General features: G+C 40.8%; 1 protein-coding gene across 5 annotated transcripts in view; it reads left to right on the top strand.

The window, feature by feature from the left end:
• The window catches only part of FAT3 (FAT atypical cadherin 3), a 703,955-nt gene that overhangs the window by 486,735 nt on the left and 200,679 nt on the right, over positions 1–16,541 (top strand). For all 5 annotated transcript variants that reach the window (XM_021926426.2, XM_021926429.2, XM_021926427.2 and 2 more), the window contains exon 4: positions 7,404–7,465. In XM_021926426.2, coding sequence (XP_021782118.2) covers positions 7,404–7,465 — 62 coding nt within the window. The remainder of the gene's footprint in view (positions 1–7,403; positions 7,466–16,541) is intronic.

The raw sequence follows: 16,541 nt of genomic DNA, 5'->3' as shown, positions 1-16,541 counted from the left end.
AGGAAGCAGGACTTGCCTGAACCTTAGAACCCTCCCTCCAGGCTGTGGGCAACTCCATCGGTCAACTAGGCCTGAAGAGAAGTTGCCAAGTCTGTGCCAGCCTCTACAATTTTCCTCTGCAAGATGGCTTGTTCCCTTTGCTACCTGTAGCGGTTACAGAATCCTGAATCCAAAGGGGAAAGTATTTCTGGCAGAAAAATACTGCCTGGGATTTCCTTGCTGCTAAGGCAGAATTCAGAAATGCCATCCATTGGCTTGCAAAGAAAGAAATGAAATGTGTCTATTACAGAAAACCAACAGCCATAAACCATGTTTGACCCACAGCATCTTCATACTTTGGTTTAAAATGTACCCTCCCTTCTACAGTTTTAAAGCTTCTATTAGCTTCTCAGAAATCTCTATTTATAAAGAGAAGTCCAACTTGCAGGCTTAAGCTCCATGGGTGATTTCCCCTGTCAACTTTTCTTAAGAAAATTTAATAGCAGCACCACGTGCTCAATTGAGCAACTCCAAGTCTTTACACCTGATGAAACAACCCTTACTTAAGAAGCATGTCTCATGGGGGCAGTTTCCAGAATCCTTTTTTTAACCCCCTTATAACTGATGTTGTAGCTCTTGTATATATATTTTTTTCTTTCTGGTATTTTTTCTTCTCAGATAAATATCATCCAGTCTGAGAATACATATTACTTAGTTGTTTATTTTTTAAGGAAATGTGATACAATCTTCACTCCAACTTTAATTTTTCCTCTACTCCTGAAAGTTGAATTCACTATGCATGCATTTCATTTCTCTCCAAATTGAGTGCATAGCCTGATGTCCATATGTAAATACTGCAGGGAATATTTTAATGCTCCTTAATGGACTGAAGGGAAAGAGGTGGAAATAGGGGTTCTAGAAATCAGAATCTTATAGAAGACCTCATAGATGTGGGAATAACCAGTGTACGTACTTTCCTGTTTAAAAGCACATACTTATAGTTAACTGATATTTTTACTTTCCTCCTTTTGAGAAATGTGCATATGGATGTTTAATTTCATGTCATTTTTGTGGATAAATAAAAACTAGAACACAGCATGTATTGTTCCTGATTGGGTGACCCACCCAGGTCCTGCACTGCTGGGCTCAGGACCATTGAGAAGAGCGTGTGCTCGGGGAATAAAGCAGGGAAGGAAGAAGACTAATGATCTTCTTGTAATATTCCTTATATTACTGTACATTCTTCACACTGAAAAGATGCATAGGACATTCCTAGATGAGGAAACTGAGGCCTAGAGAAGGAATCTTATTCCCTGTGATCTTATGACCAGTTACTGACAGAGCTGATTCTAGTACCCAGATCTCCTGGCCCCTAGACAGATGACTTTGCCAATGCCCCACATCTTCTGCTAGGGAGATAAAAGGGAAACACTGAAGAAGCTCCAGAGTTAGTTTTGTTTTTGGTTTAAGGGGTTTCATTTTTTTAAAGGCCGAGTCCTCTCTCTGTCACCCAGGCTGGAGTGCAGTGACGTACGTAATCATAGCTCAATGTAACCTCAAATTCCTGGGCTCAAGCCACCCTCCCACTTCAGCCTCCTAAGTAGCTGGAACTATAGGTGCCTGTCTAATTATTATTATTAAAGAGACAGGGTCTTACCATGTTACCCAGGCTGGTCTTATACTCCTGGCCTCAAGCAATCCTCCTGCCTTGGCCTGTCAAAGCATGGGGACACCACACCTGGCCAAGAGTTCCTGGGTTTGAATTGTGGTATAGTCATTGGTGACCTCAGGCAAGTTTATTTAACTGTTTCCTCCTACAAATGGAATCAAAATAATTCCAATTTCTCTGAAATTTCAGAGTTAGAGGAAAAATTAAAGTTGTGGTAAAGGCATGTATTAGGTTTGTTTTTTTAAAAAACGACTATGTGATGTATATTCTTAGACTATATGATATCTGACTATTGTGAGATAAAATGAGATTATGTATATGAACTGCTTAATGTAGTGCTTGGCACATATTCAGTACTCAATAAATATTGGATACAACTATATTTTTATTTTCCTATTTTTCTCCCTAAATTAGGTAGAAATCAGGATGGGAGAGAACAATGGAATGGCCACAAATCCTTTGTGCGTAAGATTAAAGATCAAAAATATTTAATTGGCAGCTGAAATTTTTTTTTAAAAGGCTATCAGGAATTGCTCTAATGACCTCCAAAAACAGGAAAACATTAAAGTTATTCAAAGGATGGAGGAGAGCATTCAGACAGTTTTAACACCCATGCATTGGAACCATTATGGCCACTCTGTATAATAAAATGACATTGAGAGTTCTGGAAGACTACACCCACATCACCTTCATTCAGATAAATTTTGCTTGGTACCTACAATGTGCCAGTTTCTGTGTTAAACACCAGGAATACAACATAAATAAGATTTATTCACCACCTTTTTCCTTGTTTCCTATTAGGGAAGACTGACTCTTTGGCAAATAATTAGAGCAAAATGTTGTGTGCTGCAAAAGTAGTATTTTATTCAAAAAATTGAGGAGGCATTGATCTAGGTTGTGGGGTTAGTTGTGTTTAAAGACCCAAAGCCTTTGCCTTCTGCTACTGTAGTCTAGATGGAGATTCAGATGATAAATGAATTAATTACATGCAACATGCCAGGTAAGGAAAGGTCCGAGAGGGTTTCACATAGAAAGTAACAACTCAACTGTCTGGAAGGATAGTGAACGGTTTACCAGATAGCTGGGTACAGACTTGAAGAAGTGAGAAGCATAGGAAATGGGATGTGAAAAACATAGAGGAAAGAATTAATTGTCGCTCACAGAGCTGATAATTCTAGTTGTATTTTTAAAACACCAAACCCAGCTTCCCGCAGTCTTGCAGAATTATGCTGAAACAGCTAAGACCCGCACTGCTTCAAGTAGCACTTGAAAACGTGAATGTCATGGCAGCAGATTACACAGCTGCGACCCAAGACACCCACAGGCAGAAAAATCAGGGAAAAGGTATCATCCTTAAAAGTATCACTTCTCTGACCACAACTGCTTAGAACATTTTGAGTTCTCTTTCAAACAGGCAGCCACATTTTCATGCTCAGGCTGTTTCTCAGAGAGAGAGGTCATTAGATTCTTCCGTCTCCATAACAAAAAATCAAAAGCAACCATTTTTAAGTAATTGCACAGTTCCAGCCATATGTCTCCCCCGCCCCCTTATTGAGTATCATTCACTTAGGACTGGCGTACTTCCCCTCCTAAATTGGAGGTTTGCATATGTAATTATATCAAATGATGTGTTTGTTTATATCTCCAAACCACATTCAAATGCTTGCCTATGATTTATCTTTGAAATTCAATTTCATCATGTCAGTCCCCAATTTACTGTGCCCAGTGTGTCTACAGTTACATGTGTAATGCACACACACCTCTGTTTGTATCGATTACAGAATGGGGTTGCCTTCCCCAGTGATGAGTCAGAGTGGTTGAGGAGGGAGGTTGCTCTGTTTTGTCTTGTTCTCTATTCTCTCTATTTTGTCTTGTTCTCTATTGTCTTGTTGTCTTATTCTCTATTTGTTCCAAATGCATTCAGCTACAACAAAGTTATTACAAATGAAGAGGCAGCATTGGTCATTTTAACTAATTCCTCTGGGCCAGGAAGGATGGCTCACTGCATTTTTTTCTCACTGTAAAAAATGGCAGTGCTGCTGAGGTACCATAGCTCATCATAAGAAGGTACTTTGAGCAGTAGGAAAGCTTTTACACCTGAGTGGTTTAGCTGACCCTGGCTTGATAACGAGATTTATTTTATCAAGATTTTGATAACAAGATGTATTTATTTATTTTCAACTGCAAATAACTACCAGTTGTTGCTGTAACTGTAAAATTTCAATGTTTCCATGTTCCAGATTCCTATGGACAAGCCCAATCAACTCTATTCATTTCAACCCTTCTTCATGCCTGAGGCCTAAACTAACTAACCCATTCATTCATTCATTCATTCATTTAAATATTTTTAAGAGCCTACCTTTTCCAAATATAAAAGACTTATTAAAACCTTAAAGGCAGAGTTTATGATTTTCTAGTGATTTTTCTAATAGCTTTATTAGTATATAATTTGCATGCAGTAAACTTCACCCATTTAAAAGATACAATTTAATTGTTTTCAGAATATTTACAGAAGTATGCAACCATCACCATAGTCTGTAATTTTAGAGCATGTTTATCCCTTCAAAAAGAAACCTTGTACCGATTAGCAAACAGACACTCCCTATCCCCATACCACCTCATCTGATTTCCTACCGATCTCCACTTTTAACTTTCATTTTATTTCTTGCCTTTTATTTCATATCTGTGAAAATAAAGGTGGTAGAAGCCAAGAGAACTGTAACCAGCGGAGGCTTTCCTGTGTCTTTTTACTCCAGAAACAGAAACTGCTTGTCTTCCTCACAGCTCCAAGTTCACTGTGTGTATGTTGTTTCAGACTTTTCAGGAAGCCTGTCTCTCTCTGTGGGCTGATCAATAGGTGAGAAACACATCCAGGTGAAGGTATGAAGGTGAAAGGGACCCTGCCGCTCTCCCAGTTACATGTGGGCATGGTGAAAACAAGTGAACGTCCTAAAAAATTGCCCTAAGAATCATCAGGAGAGGAAGCTGACCTCCCTCTTCCCTGTGCACAGCCACACCACAGTGGGCTATGGGCTGTGGCCATGTGACCCTGGGCAAGGAGCACCTGTGATGATAGTGAGTCCCCAGGGGAACAGAGGGCAAAGGGGCACTGGTCTTTTGTGGTTGAAAGAGCAGCAGGGTGAAGGCCAACAGCCCTTTGACTCATTTATAGCCTCAATATAACAAACATGTCTCATTCCTATTGTGGGCTCTAATAGAGGAGCCCCCACACAGGAGAGGGGAGGCTCCATGAAAGCTTCCCCTGACTTGTGAGAAGAGAGTTACTCCCCACCTTGAAAGAGCCTCTGTGACATATGACCTTGTCCAATAGAATGGCCCAGAAATGAAGGTGTCAGATGTGTGTGTTAGACATCCACATCAGTGTGACTCAGAGCGCTGTGCTGCCCTTTATTCGTCTCCTCACCTCCCCTGGGCAGGCACTCACAGGCTATCTCCATCACCCCACCCCACACCCGCACACACTGAGCTCAATGTTCTAATCGAGATGCTAGAGCAGCTCAGTCTCTTTCGTTCTTGGGCATGTCTGGTCAGAAGAAGTAAGGTCAATAAAAAGTCACAGTGAGATTCAGTGAAAGATAGTGGAATTGGATAGCACCTTTCTCTTAGAATAAGAGGACCATCACGGACCTCATCCTGAGAGATTCTGATAGAGTAAATGAGGGATGGAGCAGGGAGACAAAATCTATGTTTTTGATGTTTCCCTGGTGATTCTGATGGTCAGCTAAGGAAGGAAAGTCACTGATCTTCCTTGACCTTCCTGGTGGCAGTCTTTCCTCCTTAATCTCTGACAGTAGCTCTTCACATCCAAGAGTGCCTAGCGTTGCTCATTCACACAGAGGAACTCTGCAAACTTTATGAGTACACATGTCACACAAACTTTTCCCACCACAAATACACCCTCCACACACAAAACAATACCCTCTTAAACAAGCACATTCCAAGTCTGTAGCAAAACTGAAGAATAAAATACAGTGGATCTCTTCCAGAGCAACTTTTCATTAACTAAGCGTTAAAGAGTTCCTATTCTTTGTTCTAGGTGAGGAACTAGGTAGGTATCAGTTTCCGAATCAAAAGACAGGCCCTTCTCATGAAGTAACTCTGTCAATTTGTCTAGTGGGGAAATACAGACATGTGAACAAAGGATTCTAGTATAAGACAGAGATCAATAATGGAGAGCACCGGTTACATGAGGGCAGAGCAGATGGCCACCTAGCCCTGTTAAACAGGGTCAGCAAAGGCTAACATCTGAGCTAAAATTTAAAAATCTAGCTCAGTGTAGAAATGTACAGCTTGGGTGAATATAATTAATAATAGTTTATTGTACACTTCAAGATTGCTAATAAATTTCAAATGTCCTCACCACAAAAAAATGATAAGTATTGTAGGTGATGGATGTGTTAATTGACTTGATTTAATTATTTCACGTGGTATGCTTGAATCATAAGCTCATTTTCTACCATATATATATATATGTTTTCATATATTTCAATATATCTATATTTTCAATAAAAAAGATAAAGAAAAAAAATCTGTGGGGCACATTCCAGAATGAATTCATGGAAAGTCAGATCATTTGTGCGCTGGAAACACAGGTTTTCCTCCTGTGGGGAGTGTGGAGGTGGAGAGGAGGGGCTAGCTTGTAAACAGCCGTGTTACTCTGAGTGGGATATTATTTTGAAGGCCGTGGGGAGCCATTTAATTTCCTGTGGTCTCTTCTTGGCTTTCTCTAAAATCTGTGTGCTCCCACCCACCACTTCTATATAAGACAGAAGCTTGAGGTCAAGAGCTCTTTCACAGCCCCTGGAAATACCTTTCCACATTGCACCTACCTCACCAGCACTGGGACAGGCTTTTCATATGATTTTTCTCTGTTCCTCCATTGTCCATCAGCATACACCAGGAAAACAGCCCACCCCATATTCTCTTTAGGGACATCGTGGAATCAAGAAATGGAAAATAAATTTGACCTCCTAATTGCCATTTGACAAAAGGAATAATAAAACCTGCAAAAGACAAATTGGTGCAATAAGCTGAGAGGCCTTGAAGGTTTTGTCTTATCATTTTCTTTTCTTTGTCTTTATACTCAAAGGGGTGATTCACTTATGAGAAACACCATTGGAAGAAAAGATAGATATTTTTCATGTGGAACTTATTTTGTATAAAGATTCAAACACATAAAACAAAATGATAAAACTACAGTATGAGATCTTTGGTGTGTAAGTTATTAAATCTGAAATAATTATGTGTATAAGTAGCGATTACAGAAATAACCTTCTTTGTCAAGTATAGCAAAAATTATATGTGCATATAAAAGTTAAGTAAGAAAGTACTGTTTCATAGCCTGAATCTAATCAGCATAAACAACCTATTAATTGTTTAGGAACTCTAAAATCTTTAATGAGGTTTCTACTGTAGAATTTCAGTCATATGCACATGAATCATTGGAACTCTTCATTATCAGAAAAACAGAAGTTCATTAGTGAGTTTTTACCTCCCCAAAGTAATTACAGTATGCCAACTGTGGTAGATAGGCTGAAACAATTTTTCAGGTTTTCTTTGTAAATTTTACTTTCTTTTAAGAATGATTCTTGAGACCCTTCTGATTGTCATGGGGGATTGGAAAGTTACAGTTCCACACCACTTTTGCTTTTCCTTTAACTGGACTTGTTTCCCCACACTCAGTAAGCTGTTTGCCCCAGATATTTAAAAGTCAAATATTCTCATTTCTACACAGGTCTGATTACAACAACTTCAAGGAAATTGGATCGAGAACAGCAGGCAGAACATTTTCTGGAGGTAAGCGCATAGAGGGAACTGGAATTCATTAAAACTGACTTTCACTAAACTTCTTTAACCTTCAACATAAACTACACCTTCAATATATTTGAACAGTGGATATCAAAGTGAATATATTTCTCTTGGGCTGCTATGTTCTGAATTTAGGGATTTCTAGTGTGTTCTTCTCAAGATGCTGCTGTGTGCTGAGCCAGGATGGTAGAGCAGCCTTTGCCTTTTGCTGAAGACAATGGTGTATCATCATCTCTGCCTTGACTTCAGGCTCTCGTGTCAGTAATCAGAAAAGAAAGTTCAGGAGCAGAGCCCTGTGAGCCAATGGGGCCACAGATGTAAAAAGAGAAAGAATGTAAGTGCACCATTTATAAGGAAGCTTTGCTTTCCTCTTTTCTTTTCTTGGGGAAAGAACTGAGAGAAAGCCGCTGGTTGAGTCACTGCCAGAGATGACTATTGCTGAAACCATAAAATGGACTCCTTTAATTCATTAAGACAGAAACTGCAGCAAAATAAACTCTAAAAGCGTTATTTCTGGAGAGAGAATAAAAAGCTATGAGATGAGAAAATAAATACGAAAGAGCTTTGCAGAATGTTCTTTCTTTAAGTATCGAGTGTCTTTATTGGGACGCTTGAAGCCTGGGTAGTTTGTATGACACCATGATTTAATTGTGACGGTATGATATGAAACAGATGACAATGCTTAGGAACTCAAGGCTTTGTTAAGGTTTTATAATGTGTCTACGCTTCTAAAATAATATTTTATTTCCTAAGAATCACTTTCTGGAATCCACCACCCCTCCTAACATACATACAAACACACATACACACACACACACACACACACACACACACACGCACATGCACACAAACACACACTTCAAATGTTATGATAGAATCTCTTCTGGTCTCCTCCTTTAAATTAGCTCACCAGTCATGATTTATTTAAAGAACACTGGACTAGGAATCAGGCTACCTGGGTCTTGAAGCTGCCCTGCTGTGAATAGCTTGAAGCTATTTAATTGCCTTGAACCTTAGTTTCCCGTACTATGAAATTTGGCAAACAATTACAATCCCTTATACCTCAAAAGATCACTCTTAGAATCAAACCTTCTATTTTGTATCAAAGTATTTTTAAAACTCTTAAAGCATTGCATATAATAAAGGATTATTATTATTATCATCATCATCATCATACAACACTATGATAATCCTTTTAAAACATTACTATCATCTCATAAAGATAAAAGGCTCCAGGCTGCCAAAAAAAATAATTATAGTAATTCTTTTTTCAAAATCCTATTAACAGGCTGCACTACCTACCTGGTCCAGAACCTAAGTACACTTGCCAGAAAAATAAGACCTTATATTATATTCGTGGGGTTCTTTCCTTTCCAGAAGACAGTCCAGGACACCTGGAGAGGCTGTGTTCTTAGATAGTTGAACCCATTACTTCCCAGAAGGAAGCAGGAAGGGTGTCTCATTATCTGAGGAGTCTGGCTGAGATCACTTACTGCCCAGTCCCTTGCAAGGTGGTCTCTGTCATCAGGAGGTTTGTGGTGCAGTGTGACTGTCACAGGATGGAACTATAGTAGAGCAAAGAGGAAGAATATTTTCCAAGCATTTGAATTCACTCCCCAAAAGAACCCTGAATGGATTCACATCCTTTACAGACTTACATAAATACTGAGTAAGGTTTTAGTACCTTGGACTAACACAGATTGGGATCTAGAATATCATTGATCAGTACAAGTTGAGTACCCCTTATCCAAAATGCTTGGGATGGGGTGGGGAGTATGAAGAAAAGTTAATAAATTAGTACAAACATATGGTGTGATACAACACATAAGACTCAGTATTAAATAGATCATTCGGGTGACTAGAGTTTATAATAATCTATTGCATATTTCAAGATAGCTAGAAGAGAAGAATTAAAATGGTTCTAGCATAAAGCAGTAACAAATGTTTAAGATGATAGATAACCCAAGTACACTGATTTGATCTTCACAAGTACACGAATGTATTAAATTATCGCATGTACCCTGAAACTATATACATCTATTATGCATTGTTATAAAAAAATAATTTTAAAATGCTTGGGATTCGAAATGTTTGGTATTTTGGAATGTTTTCAGTATTCTTAGTTGAACATCCCTAATTCAAAACTCCAAAATTCAAAATGTTCCATTCAACATTTTCTTTGAGCATCATGTTGGCCCTCAAGAACTTTCAGATTTTTGAGCATTTTGGAATTTGGGTTTTCACATTAGGGCTATTCAACTTGTACCTGGTATCATCTGCACAGGGAAGTAGGACAGCATAGCAATGAACAACTTTATAGGGCTGTTGGGAGATTAAAATATAAAATACATGTAAAACATCCAGTCCAGTATCTGGTGCTAAGTAGGTGCTTAGTAAAGTGTGGTTATCATTGTTGATTGTTGTGGTTTTAAGTATTATCACATGATGACATAATATTAGAAGCTTTCTAAAGATTTAACAGCACCACTCCACTCCAGGAAAGATAGAAGCTCCAGATCACTGAAATGCAGAAGGAGCCCCAGGTAGCAAGCCCTGTACTCACTCCATGTACCAGGGACTGCCCTAAGTCCTGGGGACACAAAGTGAGCAGGAAGGATGAGGAGGCACATGGAAATGAATAAGTGCTGTAACTTCAGAAAGAAGCTCTCTGAAGCCACTAAAAGAAGGTTCCATGATAGTGCCTGAAAGTTGGGGGGGCGGTGACAGGCAACATTCAGTAGACTAGTTAGGAGGGCTTGTTTGACGTGGCATTTGATGACATGATGTTAAGATTCTGTTCAATAAATAGAATCAAGACCACTGTGATGAAGAGTGTAAAGGCAGGGTGGGGATGGGAGGGCAGGGGTTATAGGAAAGCGGGTTGGAAAGGCAAACAGAGGGGACTGTGGTAAGGATTTTGAATTTTTCCTGAATGCAATGGAAAGCCTTTAAGCAGGGGTGACATGATGTGACTGCCATCATAAGTGATGACTGACTGCCTTGCTGGGCAGAGACAGGCTTGGGGTGGGGGTCAAGGATGACCAGTGGCAGCAGGGAAATGTGGGAAGCTTTTATAGAGATCCAGGTGAGAGATGATGGTGGTTTGAATGAAGGTGAGGGCAGTGGGTCAAGTAGGTCTAACACAAATCCTATCATGATTTCAGCTAGCAACAGCACACTGGCTTTTCTGTGGTCTTTAGAGTGAAGACATTTAAAACCACAGGTCATCAGAAACATACCAACTTGCCCTCCAGCAACCTCGTTGCCCTACCCAGCTCCCAGGCTGGTCACACACACAGTTTCATTTAGTAAATCTACTAAGGCTTTCAGAAACCAGTTCAATTTCAATCTCAATCTCTCTCTCCCTCTGTCCTCTCTCTCTTTTTCTCTGTCTTACGCACACTGTCTTACTCTCACTCTCTAAAATTGTACAATTTTGGCCACATTTTTTCTTCTATATGACATTGCTGCAGTAGTTTGAACAACATTTCTTTTTTTTTTTTCCTAAATAGACCATAGAAGGAATGTTACTTTAACTTAGTCCTGCAAAAAATAAGTGAAATGATATCACTGAGAATGTAGAATAGAGTTGTCTGTTATACACAAAATTTTGAAACTGCTGATATATTTTGTGACTTGTAAGGCCTAGGTGTGGGTAATTAACCTCCTGGAGAGCGTTTAATTGCCCAGATAACCTTATGCTCCTCTTAAACTCATATTAACCTTCTGGCTCTATTTCATATCTGTCCTTCCCAATAAAATAAAATCGACTCTTCTGGAAAGGACCCATTTAGAAGCTGACCTGGCAGGTACACTGCTGAATAGATAACCAGGAGGACATTAATGATTTGTTGGTAGTTTGCTATCCCCGTGGTAGAAGGCACTTTACTTGTATACTGCTGACACTCCATCTCTACACTGGTTTAAGATATGTAGCTTGATGGTGTATGGGCTGCAAGGGTTTTTCAGTCTGTAGAGCATTTGCCTAAAATCTGTTACTATAAAAGGAGGGTTGTCATTATCAGAATCCAAAGACTTGCTAAAGCAACAAGAGCAGCAAAGAACTGTAGGCAAATTCACAAGTACAGCTTATACTTCTTCAGTGAATTCTAAGTGTTAACTCTTGCCTGGTTTGGAAGTCTGTTATGTGAAAATATTGGCTTGATCTTCTCTTCCTACCATAAAATGCAAAAATAAAGAATTTTTAGCTCATTTGTTCAAAGTCATATACCTTCCTTGATATCCAGTTATGATTATAGTGGAGATAGAAGACTAATTCCAGCATACAGATGCCGAGAGTTGATAACGGACACGTAAATGAAACAGTGAATTTAACGTTTTAGTTTGTTGGTTGTGACTTTAGCCCTGATTACTTCATTATCAGAGAAGGCAGCTGTGAAATAGGAAATAAATGCACTAACTCTTTCTTATTATATAATCACTTGTATGGATTGTGGGGTTTTTTTGTTGTTTTGGGTGGGTGTTTTGGATTTTCTTTCCTTTTTTTTTTTTTTTTACCTGTGAGATGTTTAAGCTCCCTGTGGGCATGCAACTTGATTTATCAACACAGTGAATTAAGATAGTGTGGGAAAGCTCAAATGTTAAATTCAGGTGTGCCTGTAATTGTATTTTGGTACTGTTCACAGAGCTTAGATGGGCTATTGAACTTCTCTGGATCCCCTTTCTCTCATCTGTAAAGTGGGGATAACAATTCCTGCCATAGGGTTGGTATAAAGAGTAGATTAAATGACAGGTGAAGCATGCTCAGGACGCCGTCTGTTAGACAGTACGTATTCCATGAATGGTAGCCATTGTCGGCACAGAATGTCTTACTCATCTCTGTATTCAAGCATCTGTTTGGCACCCAGGAAACAAAGAACGCTCAATAAGTGTGTGAATGAATGCTTACATTAAGATACGTTATTTTACTCCTAAATGAGATCTTGAAGGGGAGAGAATTAACATGTAGGAAAGAGCATGGACGTAGAGACAGAAAGCAGGCATGCTCGGCTTCTTTTCATCTGCATGAGCGTTGCCAAGTTAAATTAACTTTGATCCTCCTTTTCTTCATCTGGAAAATGGGGTTAATAAACTTGCCTCACAAACTGCATGGAAGGCCTGGCACACAAAGACGCCAGTTGCCTATTGCTTGTCCTTTCCCTCTTTTCCATCTCCTTCCTCCTCCCCTTGTCCTCCACAAACACACTGCCAGTTCCCTTTCTTTTCCTGGAATGGCTCCAGCAGTTTGAAAAGCTTATAGCACTTCGATTATTCTTAAAAGATACATCTACTTAAATAATCCTATAGTCCTGGCTTAATTATGTGTGAATCTTTATCTTGCTTGCTGAAGAGTATTATTTGCCTCCCTTTTGATCTTGAAATGCTTCTCCGTTCAGGGCTGGATGGTTCTGATAAAAGTCTCCCAAAGAGAACACAGAGAGTGTTTTATTTGCAAATCAAAAAAAAAAAAAAAAAATTGAAAAGAAGATGACAAGGCCCAGTAACCAGTGTAAAGACAGTGGATGAGAAATTATATCATATGTATGCATAGAACTTGGAACAGCCCAGAGAATGTGGTTAAATGTAATAGTGAAGTCAGTATAAATAACAGATTACAAAGGAATAGGCTGGATCCACAGGAATGTATATTATTTAGTATCTGTCTTTTTTAACAAACTCATTCATTGTCCTCTGTAACATACAACTCATGTGAATATTTTTTCTTCCGGTCTGAAGTTCTCATCCCTTTTTATAGTTTTATTTTCTGAGGGAAAAAATATTGCTCTTTATTAAGTTTTTATAACGTTTTCTCTTGCCTTAGGATGCAAATTGATTTCTTTGGTGAGAGTACACCCTTAGCAGTTTCTTACTTTGGTAAAGCATCTGCTTTTAAAATAATGATAATTTCTGGTGGAGAAGAACTGCAGGCTCATTTCAACCCATTAAACAGTCCATAGTTTCGTAATTTAACTTCAAGAAAAATGGAAGTTTCTCTCCTTAGGCGTCTCTTTCTGCCACCCTCAGAAAACTCTGCAGGAAGTATCCATGGGCCCTCAAAAAATGGTATGTCTGTGCATAAAAATAGCAGCATGGAGCAGGCATCAGCGTTAGAAGGAGAGTTGATAACACCTTCTGTGCTCCGGAGCTCCCAGGAGGCACCACACACAATCAATGCCCTGTGACACAGCTTCTGACCTCTTTCCACTCATTCCTTCCATTCTCTCATTTGTTCACATTGTTATTCTTCTTGTATCAACCTCGATAAAGTTGATATGCACTCTTTCTGTTTTTACTTCCTTTCATAAAAGCTTTATCGAATGCCTGTTCAAGGCCTGGCATTGGGCCAAGTACCAAGGTTTTCTTCTTGAAATTGGTGTGTTTTTCCCACTGGACATTTTTTCCTTTGACTTTCACAGTAAGGTCTCCTAGAGTACCACACTGCAGATCAAGCAGGGAGCTACTTTTGTGAGCTGCTATCTTGGCATCAAGAAACTGTTATTAATTCATATATTCCCAACTGTGCTCTCACATTATATAGATACAGAAACTGAGACCTAGAAAAGAGGAGAGCGATCCAAGGTCATACAGCTACTTCATGGCAGTGCCCAGGATAGGTCTTTCTCTCTTTATGGAACAAATATGGCTACCAATATCCATCAGCTTATTGAAATGTGGCAAATTGAATCATCTTTTCTCACTCTCATTTTGTAATAAGGGATTAACGCAGGTGTCAAGTTAACCCAGCCTCAAGGATCAGTCTGTATGCATCTGAAAAGAGCAGGTTTTCTCTCATACTCCGGTTGTCCATCCACCACCCCCTCAGCTAATCCTCAGAGCCTGTACTCTGGCCTGCCCCATCCACCCAGCTCTGGACAAGGCTCACTCTGCTGCTGGGCTGTGCCCTGAGCTCCAGGACCAAGCCCGTCTGCGAGGACGCTGTGTCCACATGGTGGGTACCAGCTTGGACTCAGCAGAGGAGTAACTGTAAAGCATGTATTATGGGCTGAATCGTGCACCAGCCCCCACCACCAAAATCCATGTGTTCAAATCCTAACCTCCAGTACCTCAGAATGTGACTGGATTTGGAAAGAAGAGCCTTTAAAGAGGTCATTAAATTAAAATGAGGTCATTGGAGAGCGCCCTAATCCAATATGACTGACTAATGTTCTTATAAGAGGAGGAAATTTGGACACAGATATGTACAGAGGGAAGGCCATTTGAAGAGACAGGGAGAAGACAGCTGTCTGTACAAGCCAAGGAGAGAGGTGTTGTAAGAAACCAAGCCCTGTCAATACCTTCTCAGATTCCTAGCTTCCAGAACTGTGAAAAAACAAATTTCTGTCGTTTCAGGCACTTTAGTCTGTGTTCCTTGGTTATGCAGCCCTAGCAGACCAGTAAGCAGCCAGATTTCATCGACTGGCCTGCCCCTTCCCCTCCTCACACCACCACCTCACAAGGCTATGCAAATGAATCAGACTTTCTTAGGGACTGCAGCAACTACAATACGGTAGAAAAACCTCCATCTAAATTTGAGGGTTCCCATGCTTCATGCTCCATATCCCAAGGGAGAATTATCTCCCAAGTTAAAAGTCTCCACAGAAGGCCCTCTTGTGGCATACACGGCTTCCTAACTCCTTCCCCGCCTTCAAGTTTCTAGCTTCCTGAGTGCCTCCTTCCTCCATTCTTCTCAGTAAGTGTTGCCAGCATACCTTTCTCAGAAATCCCAGTGCTTTACCCACAAGAATGCTTCTTGCCCAGGAACAAACCCCTCCTCAGCAGGAGATTTTTCTAAATTCATGTCATTCTTTTTTTTTTTTTTTTTTAGACGGAGTCTTGCTCTGTCGCCCGCCCAGGCTGGAGTGCAGTGGCGGGGTGATCTCGGCTCACTGCATGCTCCGCTTCCCGGGTTCACACCATTCTTCAGCCTCAGCCTCTGGAGTAGCTGGGACTACAGGCACCTACCACCAGGCCTGGCTAATTTTTTGTATTTTTAGTAGAGACAGGGTTTCACCATGTTAGCCAGGATGGTCTCCATCTCCTGACCTCGGGATCCGCCCACCTCGGCCTCCCAAAGTGCTGGGATTACAGGCGTGAGCCACCACGCATGGCCTCGTGTCATTCTTAAATAATCCCCCAAAAAGGTTATAGTAGGCTACTTAGGGATAGCCATTGACATTCCAAGTCTAGCTAAATAAGGAGTGGTGATGGTTGGTGGTGTGATGGTGGTGTGATAGTGGTGTTGATGGTGGTGGTGGTGATGGTGGTGTGATGGTGGTGGTGTGATGGTGGTGTGATGGTGGTGGTGGTGGTGATGGTGGTGGTGGTGGTGTGATGTGGTGGTGGTGGGGGGCCTCCCAAAGTGCTGGGATTACAGGCGCAGGCCACCACGCGTGGCCTCGTGTCATTCTTAAAATAATCCCCAAAAGGTTATAGTAGGCTACTTAGGGATAGCCATTGACATTCAAGTCTAGCTAAATAAGGAGTGGTGATGGTTGGTGGTGTGATGGTGGTGTGATAGTGGTTATTGATAGTGGTGGTGGTGATAGTGGTGTGATGGTCTGGTGGTGTGATGAGTGGTGTGATGGTGGTGGTGGTGGTGATGGTGGTGGTGGTGGTGTGATGTGGTGGTGGTGGTGGTGGTGTGATGGTGATGTTGCTGGTGGTGGTGATGGTGGTGGTGGTGGTGATGTGATGATGGTGGTGTGATGGTGTGATGGTGGTGTGATGGTGTGATGGTGGTGTGATGGTGGTGTGATGATGTGATGGTGGTGTGGTGACAGTGGTGATCATGGTGGTGTGATGGTGGTGGTGTGATGGTGGTGTGATGATGTGATGGTGGTGTGGTGACAGTGGTGATCATGGTGGTGTGATGGTGGTGGTGTGATGGTGGTGGTGTGATGGTGATGTGATGGTGGTGGTGTGATAGTGGTGGTGTGGTGGTGGTGCTGTTGGTGGTGGTGTGATGGTGTGATGATGGTGGTGTGATGATGGTGTGATGGTGGTGGTGGTGTAATGGTGGTGTGGTGGTGTGATGGTGTGATGATGGTGGTGTGATGATGGTGTG

The sequence above is a fragment of the Papio anubis genome, chromosome 12 (genome assembly GCF_008728515.1).
Source record: "Papio anubis isolate 15944 chromosome 12, Panubis1.0, whole genome shotgun sequence".
NCBI classification, from domain to species: domain Eukaryota; kingdom Metazoa; phylum Chordata; class Mammalia; order Primates; family Cercopithecidae; genus Papio; species Papio anubis.
This window is presented reverse-complemented; position numbering and strand designations above follow the sequence as displayed.